The 22501-nt window shown below is 34.2% G+C and overlaps 1 protein-coding gene across 1 annotated transcript in view; it reads left to right on the forward strand.

Annotated features, from left to right (window-relative positions):
* Positions 1-22501, forward strand: part of LOC133336726 (gamma-1-syntrophin) — a gene marked incomplete at its 5' end in the record, with an annotated part of 62055 nt that overhangs the window by 36096 nt on the left and 3458 nt on the right. Inside the window, 2 exons of the mRNA XM_061545007.1 lie at positions 7825-8049; positions 17878-18081. Of these exons, the coding sequence (XP_061400991.1) occupies positions 7825-8049; positions 17878-18081 (429 nt within the window). The remainder of the gene's footprint in view (positions 1-7824; positions 8050-17877; positions 18082-22501) is intronic.

Genomic DNA, 22501 nt, shown 5'->3' on the forward strand with positions numbered 1-22501 from the left:
ATATATTCTTTATAAGGTCGGAAATGAATATTTCGATAAGTTACAAACGGAATGACAAAATTAATATACCCTCCATACTATGGTGGAGGGTATAAAAATTCAATATCGCACATAGCCCACGCAATTGCAGAATACATTGAAGCGTATGAAGTATACCGATTTAGGACATAATATGTTACGTATACGCAGCGTTTGCCAAACTTTGTTGAGAAAAAAATACTAGAAAGTGCTAATAATTAAAAAAAAATCCTTTTTCAACCTAATTTGCTTTAATTTGATATTTTAGGTTCTCCCTTCGTAGAAAATCTTCCTACTAAATATGATCAATATTATTATCAATTATAGGGTAGACTTCATACGTAAATACGTTTCATAACCTAATTGATTCTAATTTGATATTTTAGATTCTCATTGGGTTGCAAATCTCACGACAAAAATTTGATATTGTTTGGTAATGTTTGGTATTTTGATGACTTTTGCGACGTTTTTATCTGAAGTGAACTTCCTACAAATAATTATCAATACTAGGTCATGTTTCGGGGTAGTCCCCAGAGAGGAATGTCCCTATTTTCAGTATTCCAAAGTGGCTATAATTTACAATTCTGTATTGTCAATGTATAGAAAACTTATTTCCAGTTTCCAATATACATTCATGATTTTTACATCGCTTTCATACAAAGGCTCCTCTAAAATTACTAGCCCAGGTTTCCAACCTGGGTGTTTGTTGCTTGGGTAAACATTTTCATAAATAAACTTATGTGGGGCTATATTGATCGTTTTCTATATATAACCTTAATTCCAAATTATATCCACATCGGCAAAAAATCAGGCAAAAGCCGTCGAAATGCCAAAAATGTTTCTGTACTTTTATATATTATATTTGTGCATATGTTTGTAACAGGCAAAAGGAAACGAGATAGACACATGGTTCCTTGTGAGAATATGCATAGAATCACTTTCTGAGTCGATTTATGCATGTCCGTCCGTCTGTCTGATCCGGCTTGGATGAAATTTGGCACAGGTCACTTATTTGGCCCAAGGACGAACCCTGTTGAAATTGAGAAGAATCGGATCAGATTTAGATATAGCTCCCATACATATTTTCGTCCGATTTAATATAAATGGTGTACCAAAGTCCATATATATCTTTTGATTTGCACGAAATTTGGCACATCGTAATGAAATAGGTCTACAATGATGTGTGTTCAATTTTCTGAAAATCGGTTCAGATTTAGGTATAGCTCCCATATATATTTTCGTCCGATTTCATTTAAATAGTGCACCAAAGTCCCTATATATCCTCCGAAATTTGGCATGGTGTACTGAATTGGGTCTAGAATAATGGGTATTAAGTTTCCTGAAAATCGGTCCAGATTTAGATATAGCTCCCATATATATTTTCGTCCGATTTAATGTAAATGGTGTACCAAAGTCTCTATATATCTTTCGATTTGCACGAAATTTGGCACAGTGCAATGTATTAGGTCTAGAATGGTGTATGGTATGTTTCCTGAATATCGGTTTTGATTTAGATATAGCTCCCATATATATTTTCGTCCGATTTTATGTAAATAGGGCACCAAAGGCCCTATATAACTTTCGATTTGCTCGAAATTTGGCATAGCGTACTAAATAAAGTCTAGAATGATGTGTGTATATATATATACAGTTTTTCTTCCGATTTTATGTAAATTGTGCACTAAATAACCAAGGTTTGTCCGATTGCCACACAATTCTGTACAATGAGCTGTAGTTAATATAAATTAATCTCTGGCAAGTTTCGTTGAAATCGGTTCAGTTGTAGATATAGTTGCACCAAACTCCTCATTTTTATCGGATATTTATCCAAATAATCAACGGGTGTCCGATTGATATTTGCTCTAAATTTATTTACATAATTTTGTCCCATTGTAAGGAGCCACTCTATATCTGACCAACATTTAGTGTAGGTTGCAGAATGACATGCTTATGGATCTAACTTAATTTTACTGGTCCTTCAATAATGCGACGTCCGTAAGGATTCATCTGTTGAATATACCCTAAGTGGTTAAGGGTATCATATAGTCGGCCCCGTCCGACTTTACTTCTTTCCTTACTTGTTGAACTTTAGGAATGTTCTAGTCAGTGAGAACTCAACATACCAAATTACAGCTGATTAGGTTGAAAAACGTATCCAAAATCTTTAAAATACCGAATATTTGCAGTGCCGTTTCAATGGAGGCTACCCTGAAACATAGGCCCATATTTATAATTCTTAGTAGGAACATGTTCTACCGAATATTGGGGTGTACTGCTATCTACTACCGTAAAAGTTGACAGAGTACACTCTAAAAAGTGGACCGATATTGCAATATCAATCATATTAAAAATTCTTCATTTCTTTAAATTTCAAATTACCTTCTATAAAAAATCCAATAAAATCTTCCGCAATAAATCCACCCTAATGTACATTAATTAATGTTTACATACCAAAATTTACATTTACACAATTACATTTTATTATCATGATCATTAATATTACATAATTTTTTCGAGGCAACATTAATTAAAAAAAAAACATTCAACGAAAATAAACAAATTATGCAAATTGAGCATTGCAATAAAACAAACAACCAGACATAAATACATACATACAGAAATTTAAAAAGGGAATATTTAAAGTAATGTTTAATTGGCAGCAGGTACGTGTTTTACACAATTGAATACAAATACCGTAATAAACTTCTGACATTACCAAAGATAATCCCTATCATGCTGTACGTAATTACAGTGGTTGGCTGTTCGCTTTGGTTGGTTGGTTGTTATCGGACAGATTAATTAATTATGGCTATCAGTATGCAAAGGATTTAAAGTCGTTTTTGGTTTGGCTGCCAAGGTCCTGTTTAAAAACATAAATTAAAATGAAATGCAAAGTGACAATTTTTTAAATACTATTTTTAACAATAAATAATGAGAAGGATACACTGAAACAAAATTGTTTGTATATTGGTTATAGTATTTTCTGGTTCTGGTTCCAATATATATATATATATATATATATATTTTTTCATTTCATAATATTTGCTATACTCTCGCCATTTTATAATGCCATAAACGTAAAGTATTTATTTCATTTTTCCACCTCTTATACTTATTTCCATGAGCACCTCCTGGTGCAAGTGTACTTCAAATTCATACAATGTTTCGAAGTTTATATTCAATTATCATTATATCAATAAAATGTCCATCATTCATTCGCATACTTCATTATTTCGTTGGTTTTTCGTCATTTTTTCAGCACTCCCAGCAAAAATTTGCTGCCATCAAATATCGATATATTCGACAAAAATAAAACCCCAACCAACAATACGTGGTGTGTCTGGGAAAATTGGAAACACAATTGCCAAATGTTTTTTGTTGTTTTTTTATGAACAACAAATATGGGAATAAAACTTTTATGATCTGTCTTTACCTTGACAGCCAGCAAAAGCAACAAATAATGCTATTGGGTAAAAATAATAAATAACAACCATGAGAAAGTTTTTTTCGTTTATAAGTGTTTGAATATATAATTGTAATGGAACTTTGCATATAATTGGAACTATTATTTTGGCCATTAGTTTTCGAAATAAAGTACATGTTATTTATAAAAATTATATTATTTATATAAGTAGAATATGTTAATAAGTTCTACTCCGGTTGGTCTTTAAAGAGAGGAAAGGGATTGATATAACTCCCGTATATATTTTCGTCCGATTTAATGTAAATGGTGCATCAAAGTCCCTATATATCTTTCGATTTGCACGAAATTTGGCACAGCGTACTGAATTGAATCTAGAATGATGTGTGTTATGTTTCGTGAAAATCGGCTCAGATTAAGATATAGTTCCCATATATCTTTTCTTCCGATTTTATGTAAATTGTGTGTTAAAGACCCAAAGTATGTTCGATTAACACAACATTTTGTACAATGTACTCAAGTTAATATAAATTAATCTCTTGCAAGTGTCGACACGACACGAAATTTTCACAACCTATCAAATTCAGACTAGAATGGCGTTATTGCGTTTTTATACCCTACACAACTATGTTGTCAGGGTATTATAGCTTTGTGCAGCCCCAAAATTGTGTAACGCCGCGAAATATTGGTCCTAGACCCACCTTTAAGTATACCGCTCGTCATATCTCGACTACCTGAGTCGATATAGACGTATGTGTCATATCTCAAATAGCTGAATCCATCTAGACATGTCTGTCCGTCCGTCTCTCCATTATAATTTGTAAACACAATACAGGCCACAGTTATGGACCAATCTTCACGAAATTTTGCTTGTAGGATGGGTTCTGGCCAATTAAGACCCCTATTGTTTATGGAAAAGATTCGTTAATATTAAGGGGATGAAATGGACCAAAAACTTTATTTTTGTCGATTTTTCTGGTCGCTCCAGAGGCCGCAATTATGACCCAAACACCCCGAATTTTTGCACGGAGAAGGGGATCGGGCCAAAGAATAAGTATGCCTGTTTTGATAGAGATCGGTCAATATTTAGCTGGTCAAATGGACCCTGACTTTTGTGTGAAAAATTACAAAATTTGTATTCTATGGGGGTATATATTTGCACCTGAAGGTCCTAGACCCGAGAAGTTGATAGTATGTTCAAGAGGAGTGGTTGACATTTAAATTGATACCAATTATGTTGTAGTATGTACTCGGATGCGGGACTTAAACATAAATATTTACAGGTGCTTACGTATTCATATATTATTTAGTAACCCATCACCACAATAGAGGGCGGAAATCTAGCGCTGATCGATTTGAAATTTTTCACGAGGTTCAAGTTATGGTCACCGACAACGCCTATAATTTTCGGTGATGATCATATAATAAGTTTGGGATGAAGTGGAACGAAAACTTATTTTTGTGTGTGTTTTTTTTTTCGAGTCGATCTATAGGCCAAAATTGAAAGCCGAACATCACAACACAACCCATGGTGAAGAGAATCTGGACAAGTGATTAGAAGGGCTGTACTGAATATTTGTTGAGCTCTAGTCGGTCAAGAGGAGTAAATATCGCGAAATATTGCCTAAGCTCAGAATATAGATCCACAGAAAGTTATAGTTTCGTGGAAGTTGTGTAGGGTATCATATGGTCGTCCCCGTCCGACTATACTGCTCCGCTCACTGGTTTTTGAAAAAGCTTCCTCTGTCACAGGAATTTTTATACCCTTCACCACACTGTGGTACAGGGTATTATGTCTTTGTGCATATGTTTGTAACAGGCAAAAGGAATCGACATAGACACATTTGAAAATATGCATATAATTACTTTCTGAGTCGATTTATTCATGTCCGTCTGTCCGTACGTCTCTCCGTCGGTCTGTCCATGTTAAATTGTAAACAAGGTGCAGGTTGCATTTATTATCCGAATTGGATGAAATTTGGCACAAGTCACTTATTTGGCCCAAGGATGAACCCTATTGAAATTGGGAAAAATCGGTTCAGATTTAGATATAGCTCCCATATATATTTTCGCCCGATTTAAGGTAAATGGTGTACCAAAGTCTTTTCATATAATTCGATTTGCACGAAATTTGGCACAGCGTAATGAATTTTGTCTAGAATGATGTGTGATTAGTTTTGTGAAAATGGGTTCAGATTTAGATATAGCTCCCATATATATTTTCGTCCGATTTAAGGTAGATGGTGTACCAAAGTCCCTTAATAAGCGTAATTCAAAAATCAATATTAATATATTTTTGTCATTCTGTCAGCAAAGAAAGATCTACACTTTTTCTTTCGTGAACTTTGGAGTTACCTCTTTTCCTCATAAGCTGCATGATGTATTTTTTCAAATTATTCTAAAACTCAAGAATAACTCCTAAATATCACAAAGCAATTTTTTATACATTTTTTGATTACGGTTTTCAAAGAAAAAAAAACCAGTAAGGAAAGTAGTAAAGTCGGGCTGGGCCGACTATATGATACCCTTCACCACTTTGGGTATATTCTACATATGTATCCCAACGGACGACGCGTTTTTGTTATATATCTATATCTGAACCGATTTCAGGGAAAATTGCCAGAGACTAATTTATATTACTTCAGTACGTTGTTTCATTCGGCCTTGCTATAGATCTTTTCACGCAGCTTAGCAACATCATTTTAGACTTAATTCAGTACTTCAGTAGTGTTGGCGGTTTATTTGGGATACCATTTGTATTTTGTTTTTATAAACAACAACTATTTATTAGTGGGGAATGTATGGCATTGATTGCCGAGGGGAAAGGCAGGGAAGACTATAGTTTCGGATCACGCCACTGATCCTCATCAGTTCCCTTAGTTTTTTGTTGGAAAATTCTCCCCAGAAGCTATTGCTACTATACAAAAAACCTTTCAAACCCAAATGTCTCTTGTAATAAAGCGAAGTACCTAGCTGACCAACGTACCCTATACCAAAATTCGTGCAAATCGAAAGATATATAGGGTCTTTGGTACACCAATTACCTTAAATCGGATGAAAATATATATGGGAGCTATATCTAAATCTGAACCGATTGTCACGAAACTTTGCACACATCATTCTAGACTTAATTCAGTACGCTATACCAAAAATTTCCAGGGACTTTAGTGGACTATTTACCTAAAATCGGGCGAAGCTATATATGGGAGCTAAATCTAAATTTGTACCGATTGCCACGAAACTTTGCACACATCATTCTAAACTTAATTTAGTACGCTATTCCAAATTTCGTGCAAATCGAAAGATATATAGGGACTTTTGCACACAATTTACCTTAAATCGGACGGAGATATATATGGGAGCTATATCTAAATCTGAACAAATTTTCACGACTTGGCATACATCATTCTAGACCTTATTCATTACGCTGTGCCAAATTTCGTGCAAATCGAAAGATATATATGGACTTTGGTACACAATTTACCTTAAATCCGACGAAGATATATATGGGAGCTATATCTAAATCTGAAACGATTTTCACGAAACTTGGCATACATCATTCTAGACCTTATTCATTACGCTGTGTCAAATTTCGTGCAAATCGAAAGATATATAGGGGCTTTGGTACACAATTTACCTTAAATCGGACGAAGATATATATGGGAGCTATATCTAAATCCGAACCGATTTTTATGAAATTTTACACACATCATTCTAGACCTAATTCATTACGCTGTGCCAATTTTCGTGCAAATCGAAAGATATATAGGGACCGTTTACATTAAATCGGACGAAAATATATATGGGAGCTATATCTAAATCTGAACCGATTTTTCCCAATTTCAATAGGGTTCGTCCTTGGGCCAAACAAATGAGCCAAATTTCTTCCAATTCGGATCATAAATGCGACCTGTACTTTGTTTACAATTTAAAATGGACAGACAGACGGACGGACGGACATGCATAAATCGACTCAGAAAGTGATTCTATGCATATTCTCAAAAGGAACCATGGGTCTATCTCGATTATTTTTGCCTGTTACAAACATATGCACAAAGACATAATACCCTGTACCACAGTGTGGTGAAGGGTATAATCAGCTATAATTAAATACAGAAAATGACCCAATCAAAATTTAAAACATACCCATTTTAAAGAACAATTTCAAATGGCGGACAATTCATTATAAGTTCAATTATTTTAATTTTTATTTTTTAAATTTATTTGCTTATTTTGTAGTTTTAAATTTAAATTCTTAACAATCACTTTCTTTTGTCCCCTCACACAATTTTAAAGAAAACAAGAAAATCTCCCAGACATGTCTATCAATTACACTAATTGAATTGCCTATAACAATTATTTCATTCGTTCGTCCATCTTTACAGCTTAATGTTGCCGGTTTAACGAAGGCCTTAGTTGTTTACAAAGTCTATCAAACCATGTTTCGTGTTGTCAAGGAATCTGAAACGGTGGACAGTCGCCAACATTGTTTTCTGCTGCAGAGTGCCGGCCATGAGCCGCGCTATCTAAGTGTTGAGACACGACAAGAGCTATTGCGCATCGAGAATAGTTGGAATGCAGCCATAGTAACGAGTGTCATTAAATTGGGGGTAAGTAAACGAATTGAGGGGGAGTGGAGCCGTCGGCTCCCCCAAAACACAAGCAAAAACAAATAAAAAAGCAGGCCAATACAATATTCCTTAATACTATCAGTAACACCATCATCCTCACCATCATCCATATCGTCACCAGCACCACCTCAATACGAGACAATGTATTCATTACTTCCATTAACAATCTGCCTCACCCACGTTCCGTTTAACTATTGTTCGATGGAACGTAGAGTTCGTTGTGTGGTGGAACCATTAACAATACTGTTGTCACCATTTGGTTTGAGTGTGTGTGTGTTATCAAACATCAAATCACAACACAATACAAGACCACACTTTGGGATACGGATGGACAATGGCAAAACCATTGTGGCAGGTTTATAAAGTGTTTGGTTTTACATGCATACATACATATGTATACATATATCCCGCACAATCACAAAACAAATACTGTTATCTAGTATGTTCTTAATCTCAGTCAACTGCTGACATGTTGAAAAATGAATTTTTGTGACAATAAAATTGCTGTGATTTGTTTTGATATATCAAATTTGACAAATAAAAATATTCAATTTCAAAATCTGAAAACAGACAGTGGGTAGAAGGTATAAACCTCATTTTTTATGCGGAATATCTTACAAGGATCTTTAACAGAAACAATGTATAGACAGAAGAACTTCTACAAGTCTTCTTCATATTGATGTACTTGTAAATATTTTCTATAAACAGAAGACATTGGACAGGTACAGGTATAGGCGAACGGCCTTCCGTTGGCAAAGAAATAACTATAAACAGATATTCTATAGACAAAAACCCATCGACGTATTTTTTATAAACAATAGACCTTCTCTAGACCGAAGAAATTCTACTGGTCTCCTCCACAAGTAAACGACCTTCAATAGGTCTCTATAAATGGTAAGTCCTGAACTGGTCTTCTCCACAAGTAAGCATCCTTCCCTATAAATAGGAAATCTCTAGCTGGTCTCTTTTATCAAAAGAAGAACTTCAACAGATCTTTTTTTAATAAAATAAAAAGGGGATTATATGGGGAATACCCCAAAAAGGGGCCGAATATTAAAAAACGCGCTCAAGAACCCTAAAATACCGAAAATTGGGGGTATCCCTATATGGGGGCTATCCGAAAAAAATTGACATATATTCATAATTTTGTGTGGGGAGATTCGGAACCTATTAAGAACTCAAAATACTAAATTACAGCCAATTCGGCGGAAAAATACGATCAAAACCTCCTGAAAATTATGAGGTACCGTTATATAGGGACTACTATAAAAAGTGGACCTATATTAATGATTTTTCGTGGACACCAAATAGGAACCCAATGTAGCAAATTTCAACGAATTCGAATGAAAAACGTGCTCAAGAACCTCAAAATACCGAAAATTGGGGGTACCCTTATATAGGAGCAATGCCTAAACGTGGACCGATATAGCCCATCTTCGAACTTGACCTGCCTGCAGACAAAAGACGACTCTATGCCATGGTGGAGGGTATAAATATCTTCAGTGGAAAATCCTCGCCTAACAGTCCTTGACAAAAATCTTCTATAAAAATCCACCCTTATTTGTGTTCTACGCCCAATTGTCCTTCAAAAATCTTCATTGAAAAATCCTCCTTAATAGCCCTTGAAATGAACCTATTTGCATTCTTGAGAAAATCCTTCCATTTTTTGTGTCCTTCAAAAAATCCAACTTTAAATAATCCACGCCTTAATAGTCCTTGAAAAAATCTTCTTTGAAAAATCCACGCCTTAATAGGCCTTTGAAAAAATCTTCTTTGAAAAATCCACGCCTTAATAGGCCTTTGAAAAAATCTTCTTTGAAAAATCCACGCCTTAATAGTCCTTGAAAAAATCTTCTTTGAAAAATCCACGCCTTAATAGTCCTTGAAAAAATCTTCTTTGAAAAATCCACGCCTTGTATTCGTGGGCCTTTGCAAAAATCTTCTTTGAAAAATCCACGCCTTGTATTCGTGGGCCTTTGCAAAAATCTTCTTTGAAAAATCCACGCCTTAATAGTCCTTGAAAAAAATCTTCTTTGAAAAATCCACGCCTTAATAGTCCTTGAAAAAAATCTTCTTTGAAAAATCCACGCCTTAATAGTCCTTGAAAAAATCTTCTTTGAAAAATCCACACCTTAATAGTCCTTGAAAAAAATCTTCTTTGGAAATTCCACGCCTAAATAGTCCTTGAAAAAAATCTTCTTTGAAAAATCCACGCCTTAATAGTCCTTGAAAAAAATCTTCTTTGAAAAATCCACGCCTTAATAGTCCTTGAAAAAATCTTCTTTGAAAAATCCACGCCTTAATAGTCCTTGAAAAAAATCTTCTTTGAAAAATCCACGCCTTAATAGTCCTTGAAAAAATCTTCTTTGAAAAATCCACGCCTTAATAGTCCTTGAAAAAATCTTCTTTGAAAAATCCACGCCTTAATAGTCCTTGAAAAAATCTTCTTTGAAAAATCCACGCCTAAAGTCCTTCTATAAAATATTATTTAAAAAATCCAGGCTTAAAAAGTCCTTCTAAAAATATTCTTTAAAAAATCCACTCCTATTTCTCTACATGAAAAAAATCCACGCCTATTTCTCTACATGAAAAAAATCCACGCCTATTTCTCAACTTGAAAAATCGTCTTTAAAAATCAACGCCTATTTCTCTACTTGTAAAAAATCTTTAAAAATCCACGCCTATTTCTTTTCTTGTAAAAAAATCTTCTTTAAAAATCCACGCCAATTTCTCTACTTGAAAAATCGTCGTTAAAAATTCACGCCTATTCTCTACTTGAAAAATCTTCTTTAAAAATCCACGCATTCGGTTTTAAAAAATCCACGCCTTAATAGTCCTTGAAAATTGTTTCTCTGAAAAAACCCTTATTTAACAAATCCACCCTCATTGCTTTAATATCCTTATGAATACGATTTTCCCCGAAATTTAAAACCTTTCTAACTCAAGTTGTTAATGGGTTAATAATTGATTACTAATTTGTAGTTTTCATGTCAGGGTCCCAATAAAATAACTAACGAACGAAAATCGATAGTGACACACATACAAAACGTAAAACTTATTTTACATACATGACATGATAACGACACCATTACGTTACGCAGACTAGGAAGTGACCGCACCACTAAACAAAACAACAAAAACAACCCAAGTATAGACCTACCAATTTTGCAGAGGATGGAAAAGCCAGACAAGCAAATTAATGGTAATTTCTTGTTATGGGCACAGATAGTAAATGAATAATAGATAAACAACAACAAAACAAAAACTGTCTGAATAGCAAATTCACTTGACTGACTGACAGACTGGCGTATCAATGTCATGACATGGTTTTGGTTTTGCTGATTTTTTTTGTTAGGAACTTTAGCACCGATGACCTTCATCATCGTAGTGCCAGTGACAATTTGTGTGTATGTGTGTGTTGACTGAGAGTGGTAGGCCAAGGAGGAATATTTTGGGAATAAAATACTTGACAATTTAACATTAAGAAACTTTTAGAAAAAAACTAAACTTTTGGACCTAATGTTTATTTAATAGCTATGTAAATTAATATGATGGATTATGTGAATATTTGGACACACACACACATATATTATCGAATATAAATCCTGTAATTTCGTAGGGATGAACAGGGAAACATTTAATGGTAAACAATTTTTAAGGACTAAGTTTGATTTAATTGGAGATTATTTTTTCAAAAACTATAACAGCAAAAGACGAGGTTTTTTAATATAATATTTTTCAAGGACTATAATATTTTTCAAGGACTATCATAGCATTAGGCGTGGATTTTTTAAATAATATTTTTCAAGGACTATCATAGAATTAGGCGTGGATTTTTTAAATAATATTTTTAAAGGATTAGCATCAGTCATTAGGCGTGGAATTTTTAAATAATATTTTTCAAGTATCATCCGAGTTCTAAGTGTGGATTTTTTAAACAATATTTTTCAAGGACTATCCCAACCATAGGCGTGGTTTTTTTTAAATAATATTTTTCAAGGACTATCATAGCAATAGGCGTGGATTTTTAAATAATATTTTTCAAGGAGTAATACAGCATTAGGCGTGGATTTTTTTAAATAATATTTTTCAAGGAGTAATACAGCATTAGGCGTGGATTTTTTTAAATAATATTTTTCAAAGACTAATACAACAGTAGGCGTGGATTTTTTATTAATATTTTTCAAGCACTAATACAGGAGTAGGCGTGGATTTTTGAAATAATATTTTTCAAGCACTAATACAGGAGTAGGCGTGGATTTTTGAAATAATATTTTTCAAGGACGTATTTTTGAAATAATATTTTTCAAGGACTATCATAGCTAAAAGCGTGGATTTTGTAAATAATATTTTTCAAGGACTAGCATAGTTTTATGGGTGGATTTTTAAATAATATTTTTCAAGGACTATAATAGCATTGGGAGTGGATTTTTTAAATAATATTTTTCAAGGACTATCATAGCATTTGTCGTAGGTTTTTTAAATAATATTTTTCAAGAGATTTCAGAGCTATAAGTGTGGAGTTTTTAAAGAAGAATTATCTAGGACTGAAAGCTTGTTCAGGACTGTTTGTAATTAATTTATTTACCAATATCGATACAAAATATCGATACAAATCATCACTTCGTATAAAATTGCATATTTTATTCAATTATCGTAAATTTCTTTAAAATAATTTTCCCATTGCCTTATATTTCCATACACCCCGCCACCACCTTTACATTTATCACCCGCGTATATCAATAAATATTTTCCATGCTCTTGTTTGCCCCACAGCCATTACCGTCTAATGATCCACATAATTCCTTTATTATCCGACAGAATAGCATCGTTTGTATTGCTGATGAACAGTCCTTTCATGTAGAGGCTCAGGGGCTTCTGTTTTGTGTTATTTTTTTCTTAAACATTCTTATGTCTGAGAAATCTTACTGGAGGTTGATTGTATGTATGTCGGTCTGCGTAAACACGAAGACGATGACACATACATAAACGTTCAAGAATACACCGAATGAAATCAAGTGAAAATTCCCTTTTGAAAATATGCCGCTGTGAAGACGAAAACGGGTAGGTGGGAGAAAAAACTTTTCAATCAAAAATTTCTTGAAAAACATAAGTTATGAAAAGATTTTTCTTAGTGATAGAGGCAAATCTTTTTTTTCTGAAGAGAATACATTAATATAAAAAATGTGGGTAAATAGAACGAATTATTTTATGGGAAATTTTAAGGGAATAGCTGAATGTATAGCAAAATATTTAAAAAGCTGAATGGTGATGAATATTCTTTAAACAATCTTTAAAAAATCCACGCTTATAGCATTGATGGTTCTTGAAAAATATTATTTAAAAAATCCACGCCTATTGTTGAGAAATATTTGATAATGATAGTCCCTTAGAATTACCTTTTAATAATAAAGTACTTCTGTTCATTGAAGTAAAATATTTCTTTAAATTTTTTAACAAATTTCCTTTGATTAAAACTTTGTATAAATCATAAAACACAATTTCACTTCAATTTAACTTTCATCTCGTCCATGTCTCCCCCGCCCCTGGGTATTCGAATACATTAAAGTTTCACCTGCACGCAAATCTAATTTACCAAGGGAAAAGTGAACTAACTGTCTTTTGCGGAGTCAGTTGAAAATTTTACCGCTAACAATTTCACACTAACTTACATCGCGAAACTAACATACATCTCACGTCACGTGTGTATGTAAGTGTGTGTGTGTGTGAGTTCATGTGCACTACGTTAACGACACGTCAAACAACGAGTTCCAAACGGAAATGCAGGCATTAAGAAATTGCCAAAGTACAGAGAAAAATTGCCGCTTTTTGTTGATGCATGTTGGCGAAAAACGAGTTGTTTTTGTTGTATTAGAAAGGCCTAGCATATCATGGCATACGTACATACATACATGAGAACATACCACTACTAGAGAACATTTTTACAGAAAAACGCCAAAAACGGAAAAGTTCATTGAACCGTTGTGTGTTTCTATTGTTTTTTGCATTTTTGGTCGTCGTCATCGTCCTCGTCAAGTTGGTGGCCAAGGCTAATTTCATTTGAAATTTTCTTTTGTTTCTTCTCGCTTCTCCGTCGATTTCGTGGCTTGGAATACTCTGTAAGGAATACTGTTGTCTGACATTGTTTTTTTAGCTTAGAAAACGTTAGGGAAAAATGCTACATTTTACGTTATCTTAAATGTAAATCAATAACGAATTCGTGCCTCGGCGGTTGTCACGAAACTCTAATCAGCTTAAATCCATAAGAAATATTGTATGAATCGGAATATCTTAGAAAATGTGTACAACATCTACTTCCGTACATTTCAAGTGGGGGATATATTAAGAAAACTGTTGCTGAAAAGGTTGCAGGGATTTAAGGACTATAACAACAATAGACAGGGATTTTTTTTGTAGAAGATTTTTCAAAGGACTATCACAAAAACAGGCGTGGATTTTTTAAAGAAGATTTTTCGAAGGACTAACAGAGCAATAGGCGTGGATTTTTTAAAGAAGATTTTAAAAAGGACTATCACAGCAATAGGCTTGGAATTTTAAAGAAACTTTTTCGAAGGACTATCACTGCAATAGGCGTGGATTTTTTAAGAAGACTTTACGAAGGACTATCACAGTAATAGGCGTGGATTTTTTAAAGAAGATTTTTCGAAGGACTATCACAGCAATAGGCTTGCAATTTTAAAGAAAGTTTTTCGAAGGACTATCACAGCAATAGGCGTGGATTTTTTAACGAAGATTTTTCGAAGGACTATCACATCAATAGGCGTGGATTTTTTAAAGAAGATTTTTCAAAAGACTATCACAGCAATTGGCGTGGATTTTTTAAAGAATACTTTACGAAGGAATATCACAGCAATACCCTTGGATTTTTTAAAGAATACTTTACGAAGGCCTATCACAGCAATACCCTTGGATTTTTTAAAGAATACTTTACGAAGGCCTATCACAGCAATACCCTTGGATTTTTTAAAGAAGACTTTACGAAGGACTATCACAGCAATAGGCGTGGATTTTTTAAAGAAGACTTTACGAAGGACTATCACAGCAATAGGCGTGGATTTTTTAAAGAAGATTTTTCGAAGGACTATCACAGCAATAGGCGTGGATTTTTTAAAGAAGATTTTTCGAAGGACTATTACAGCAATAGGCGTGGATTTTTAAAGAAGTTTTTTCGAAGGACTATTACAGCAATAGGCGTGGATTTTTTAAAGAAGACTTTTCGAAGGACTATTACAGCAATAGGCGTGGATTCACAACAATCACAGCAATTTTTAGAGAAGATTTTTCGAAGGACTATTACAGCAATAGAGGTGGAGTTTTAAAATAAAAATTTTCGAAGGACTATCACAGCAATAGACATGGATTTTTTAAATAATATTTTTCAATAATCATCAAGGCTATATGGGTGGCTTTTTAAAAGATATTTTGAAGGACTTTTAATGATATAAGCGTGGATTTATTAATGAATATTTGACAAAGGCCATCAAGGCCATAAGAGTGGTTTTTTAAAGAATAATTTTCAAGGACCATCAAGATTAAGAACGTGGATTTTTTAAGGAATATTTTTCTAATACGATCAAGGCTATAAACGTGGATTTTTAAGGAATATTTTCCAAGGATTTTTCCATGGTTATGGCGTGGTTTTTTTAAAGAATATTTTCAAGGACCCTCAATGCTATAAGTGTGGATTTTTTAAAGAATATTTTTCCAGGACCATCAACGCTAAAAGCCTGCATTTTTGAAAGAATATTTTTCAAGGGTTATCAAAGCTAAGAGCATGTTTTTTTTAAGAATATTTTTCAGGGGTCATCAAGGCTAAAAGCGTGTCTATTTTTAAGAATATTTTTCAGGGACCATCAAGGCTAAAAGCCTGCATTTTTTAAAGAATATTTTCCAAGGATCTTTAAGGCTATTAGCCTGTATTTTTAAAGAATATTTTCAAGGACCATCAAGGCTATTACTCTGGATTTTTTAAAGAATATTTTTAAGGACTATCTCACCGTCTTTCTTTAAGTGGCTCGTTTAAATAATAGTTTTCAAAGATTATTACAGCAAGGATTTTTTAAATAATAATTTTTAAGGATTTTTATACCCTATACAACTATGTTGTCAGGGTATTATAGCTTTGTGAAGCCCCAAAAGTTTGTAACGCCGCGAAATATTGGTCCTAGACCCACCTTTAAGTATACCGATCGTCATATCTCGACTAGCTGAGTCGATCTAGACATGTGTGTCCGTCCGTCCGTCTGTTCGTCTGTCCATTATAATTTGTAAACATGATACAGGCCACAGTTATGGACCAATCTTCACGAATAGGATGGGTTCTGGCCAATGAAGACCCCTAATGTTTTTGAGAAAGATCGGTTAAAATTTAAGGGATGAAATGGACCAAATACTAATTTTTTCTCGGTTTTTCTGGTCGCCCCAGAGGCCGCAATAATGGCCCGAACTTCGCGAATTTTTACATGGAGAAGGGGATCGGGCCAAAGAATAAGCATGCCTGTTTCGATAAAGATCGGTCAACATTTTGCGGGTCAAAGGGACCCCGACTTTTGTGTGAAAAATGACAAAATTTGTATTCTATAGCATATATATTTATCACTGAAGGACATAGACCCAATGAGTTGATATTATATATTATATATATATTGTTGTATGTGCTCGGATGTGGGAGTTACACCTAAGTATTTACAGGTATCTCCGTATTCGTATATTATTTAGTAACCCATTATCACTCTAGAGAGCGGAACTATAGCCCTGATCACTTTGAAATGTTCCATGATGTTCCAGGTATGGTCAAGGACAACGCCTATAATTTTCGGTTATGATCAGATAGTAATTTTGGAATGAAGTGGACCGAAAACTTCATTTTTTGTGTTATTTTCGAGTCGATCTATAGACCACAAATGAAAGCCGAACATCACAACACAACCCATGGTGAAGGGAATCTGGACAATAGCTGTACTGAATACTCGTAATATTCGGAAAATATGTCAGTGTGAGGAAGATGTTCTGTTTGCCTCTAATCGGACAAGAGGGTGCAAATATCACGAAATATTGACCAGTCTCGGAATAAACATCCGCAGAAAATTTGTGTTACGTGGTAGTTGTGTAGGGTATCGTATAATCGGCCCCGTCCGACTATACTACTCCGCTCACTGGTTTAAATAATATTTGTCAAGGACTATCACAGCAATAGTACATCTTGTTTTCAAAGTGATGTAGAATGTCAACTTGGACGTCCAACGTTGAGCCTTTCGTTCCTGGTTCCACTATGAATCTCCAAGGAATATGTTGATTTGTATACCCTCCTTATGATAAAAAACTCAATCCCCTATTTACAAAAAAAAATACATCCATGAATGGACGGATATCCGGACTTAACATAGTTAATAAATAAAATATTTTCCTCCTCAGATTTTTGTGTCGTATTTAGAAATGAGCTTTATTCTGCAGTTACTTTGCAAGTGCTTTCAAACTGCTTACAGAAAAAAAGGAAGTCAACAACAAAACTGCAACAGCAAAAAAAATCAAAAACAACAACAACACTAATATCAACCATAACAACAAAAATCTTTTTAATCATCTGTTATACTTTTTTTATGGAATTTTTATGTTTTTTGTGTAAACACACCAAATAGAAGACAAACTTATTTCAATGTTTTTGTTCTGCATTTTTATTCGTGATGGTGGTGGTCTTCTCATCCATCCATTATACTCCACTTCCTGTTTGGACATTGGTGTGTAATAATGTGTGCGTGTTTTTTTCTTTCTTTCTTGACGTTGCAGCGCAAAACATTTGCCGTCTCGCATCATGGCAAAAGTGGCGGTCTGACGTTGGATTGGCAAACGGGATTCGCATTGGCTGAGGGTGCCGACTCGGCCATTGTATGGCAGTATAAATTCTCACAGCTGCGAGGTTCCAGCGATGATGGCAAATCCAAGCTGAAGTTACATTTTCAGGATCATGAGACGCGAGCTATTGAAACAAAAGTAAGTACAAACAAAATACCGTTATGACTAAGCTAAGTATTTGACTTAAGTATATGTATATGTGAGGGTTGGGTATGGATATGGGGAAGAAGGTATAATGATTGTTGGACCCGCATAGCATTCAATGCGAGTAACTGTGGTATGTTTGTGTACGTTATTGTGTTAATGAATAAATAAATGATTTATAAATGAGAACGGAACAAAAATAACATCACTCGCTCTCCAGAAACATAAGTAGTAGTAAATATTTTTTTTTTTGCCATTAAAGTTGTGTACTTTGCTCTTTAAATAGCGACTATTTTGCTCCGCTGAAGTGGTTCCATTATTTTGTTTAGTTATTGTTTTAATTTTTCTATTGCTAATTTATGATTTTTTTCCGAGAGATATTTATTACGTGAGACATTTCAGTGTCGAATGGAAAATGCAGTCGATCTTCTTTATAACTTTTGTTCCAAATTTTAGCCCATAGTCTTATGAAGTAAGTTGCGATCATCCATATAAGATAGCCGCAATTTGGTATTCCGGTTTCTAAGTAAATTTGGTCACATTTGTTATTGTTGTTCCTGTTGTGAACATCGACTTAGAAAACGATTCCATCCATATCCTCATGTAATTATGGATCACAAAGACATAATTAAAATCCGTCCTGACAGAAAATTTGGAATATAGGTCCATATTTTGCCATCTTTCAACGTTCCGCACGTTCGTTATAGTAAAATTAACGACTTATTCACTCAGATTTGTCTTCCTTCCCTTCTACCAACTAAAATGTCTCATATATATTTCGTTTAATTACAAAAGTAAACCACTTATAGTTATAACAAACTCATTTAATTTTTATTCCATTATTTCAATTAATTTTTCTTGTTGTTGTTGTTGTTTATTGTTCCATTTTAATAATTTTTTTTGTTTTTGCCACAACCACTTTATTGGTTGATGAGAAAGTGCTTTTAGTTTCTAGAGTTGTTATTGTTTTTCGTTTAAATTTTCAATTCGAAAGAATCGCTTTTGTTTAATTGCTCTATAATTAATTTAAAATAGCGTAGAGATCGTTTGCAAGGGTGGTAGTTAGACTAAATGCTTCATAAGAATAATATAAGGGGTGTACGAAATTTTTAAGGCGGAAGACATAATTAGTTGATGAAAGGTAACTATATAACATATTTGGTATCATATTAATAAATATGTTGGTATGTGTGTGTACACTAGAATCGTAGCTTGTACCTGTTCAATACATTCAGATACATTTTAATCTATTCAATAGTAAACTTACAAAATACTACATACATAAATCTTTCTTCCAAATATTATAAACATTGGCCCACATTTTAAGGTGGACTCCATAGACCAACTTGTTCGGTATTTTGAGGATACTGGCCGCGTATTTAGCGGAATTGGCTCTATATAAAGATTCCAACCAGTGTTGTCAAAACTTTATTGATAAAAACTGCTAGATTTTGTTTAGAAAGTGCCAGAAAATGCTAAAAAATTAAAAAAGTGCCAAAGGAAGTGCTAAAAATTGTATAAGAGAAATTGTAGAATTGACTGTAATTTGACATTTTGGATTCTCATTAGGTACAAATTTCCCTACCAAAAATTATCAATGTGTCTATGTTTCGGGATTGGACGTCGGCACGTTTCTCCATCAAAATAATCACTAACCAGTGAGCGGAGCAGTATAGTCGGACGGGGCCGACCATACGATACCCTACACAACTACCACGGAACTCAAATTTTCTGCGGATGTTTATTCCGAGCCTGGGCAATATTTCGTGATATTTGCACCCTCTTGCCGATAGAGGTAAACAGCACCTCTTCCTCACACTGACATATTTCCGAATATTCAGTACAGCTATTGTCCGGATTCCCTTCACCGTGGGTTGTGTTGTGATGTTCGGCTTTCATTTGTTATTATAGGCGTTGTCCTTGACCATACCCGGAACCTCATGGAAAATTTTAAAGCAACCAGCGTTACAGTTCCGCTATCTAGAGTGATAATGGGTTACTAAATAATATACGAATAAGGAGATACCTGTAAATATTTAGGTGTAACTCCCACATCCGAGTACATACGACAATATAATTGGTATCAATTTAAAGGTCAACCACTCCTCTTGGATATACTATCAACATCTCAGCTCTATGTCCTTCAAGGACAAATATATACGCCCCAGAATAAAAATGTTGTAATTTTTCACACAAATGTCAGGGTCCATTTGACCCGCTAAATATTGACCGATCTTTATCAAAACTGGCATGATTATTCTTTGGCCCAATCCCCATCTCCATGTAAAATTCTGGATTTTTGGCCCATAATTGCGGCCTCTGGAGCGACCAGAAAAACCGACAAAAATTAAATATTTGGTTTATTTCATCCCCTAAATATTAACCGATCTTTACCAAAAACAATAGGGGTCTTCATTGGCCAGAACCCATCCTACATGCAAAATTTCGTGAAGATTGGTCCATAACTGTGGCCTGTATCGTGTTTACAAATTATAATGGACAGACGGACGGACACACATGTCTAGATCGACTCAGCTAGTCAAGATATGACGATCGGTATACAACATAGTTGTGTAGGGTATAAAAAGTGCTAGAAATTGTAGAATTTGCTGTAATTCCACATTTTGAATTTGCATTAAGTACAAATTTCCCCACCAAAAGTTATCAATGTGTCTATGTTTCGGGATTGGCCCTAGAGAACGAAATGTTGTGGACGTCGGCATGTTTCTCCATCAAAATAACCACTAAAAAGTATTAATATCAGTTTCTTTTTTTTTTTTTTTTTTGTTTGGGGGGGGGGGGGGGGGTGTTTTTAGAGAATGACTATATGCAGAAAACTTCCAAGGTGAAGGTTTGTACATAGTCCTCATATTAAAGTACTGATCTATCTTCTTTACTTTGAATATTTTAGACACATTCTCTGGGTTCTTGTGGGGTAGGATATATTTTTGCGGACAATTTTCTGCATAGGTATATGTTTGGACATATCCCCCATACAAAGGTTACATCTTATTTTCGTTCTTTTAAAATTTAGAACCTTTCTCCGCCGAAGTGGCTGTATTTAAAAATACAAAGGCCCTCTTAAACGGGTTCTACATTTTACTAAATAAAACACATACTACCAAGCGATGCTATAGCACCAATTACCTAAAATCGGATGAATATATTGAAAAACTTTGCACATATCCTTCTCGACTTAATTTAGTACGTTATGCCAAATTTCGTGCAAATCGAAAGATATATAGGGACTTTGGTACACAATTTACCTTAAATCGGACGAAGATATATATGGGAGCTATATCTAATTCTGAACCGATTTTTCCCAATTTCAATAGGGTTAGTCCTTGGGCCAAATAAATGAACTGTGCCAAATTTCATCCAATTCCAATCCAAACTGCGACCTGTACTTTGTTTACAATTTAACATGGACAGATGGACGTACGGACATGCATAAATTGACTCAGAAAGTGATTCTATGCATATTCTCAAAAGGAACCATGGGTCTATCTCGATTATTTTTGCCTGTTACAAACATATGCACAAAGACATAATACCATGTACCACAGTGTGGTGAAGGAAATAAAAAAATAAATAAATAAAATAAACATGCTAGAAAAGTTGCTAATGTACTTTTTTGATGCTAAACGTGTTTGAAAAGTGCTAAATCTAGCACTAAAAGTGCTAAATTGGCAACACTGATTCCAGCCGATATAAACATCTATATATTCTTGATGAAAATATAATTCTATGACGGATGACCTATGTCCTTCTGTTTGTCTGTCCATCATCTGTTGAAGTCACGATAGAGCTCGCAATATATTAGGTTGTGGAAAAAGAAATACATTTTTGTAAGTGGTTTAAAACAGTTATGGTCGATTTTTAGGTCCTGGGCGATGTTACGACTGCTAACATCCGATTTTATCGATATTTTCGACGACCGACCTACCTGTGCGAGGTGCATCTTTAAAATCAAAAATTCCTCAATGGAATCTACGAAACCAAATTTGAATATAATTGACTGTTACAACATCGGAACCATAAACACCATTCACAATTTTAGCCGCTTAGCTTGCAATTTCGCAGTTGTCAAAGATTTAACACCGTGTAACTCACAAATGAAGGTACCAAACAAAAAAACAGCAAAATATTTTTCACCAATGAATTTCTTTTTCCCCAAAAAAATAAAACATAGATCTTTGAAAATTTTGACATACAATGCGGCGCTCCTTGGTGTTGGAAATGGGATATATTGGTCCACTTTTTTGCTTAGCCCTTATATAACGGTTCACAACCGATATTTTGAATGTATTAGCCGCATATAGGTCCAACTTTTGATATGGTTCTCAACCAAAAGTCCCGCCCTATTTTCGGTATTATCAAGCTTTAACCCAATTTTTCATCAAAGTGACTATAT

The sequence above is a fragment of the Musca vetustissima genome, unplaced genomic scaffold (assembly GCF_032173495.1).
Source record: "Musca vetustissima isolate MV318-11 ecotype Yass unplaced genomic scaffold, APGP_CSIRO_Mvet_v1 utg565, whole genome shotgun sequence".
Lineage (NCBI taxonomy): Eukaryota > Metazoa > Arthropoda > Insecta > Diptera > Muscidae > Musca > Musca vetustissima.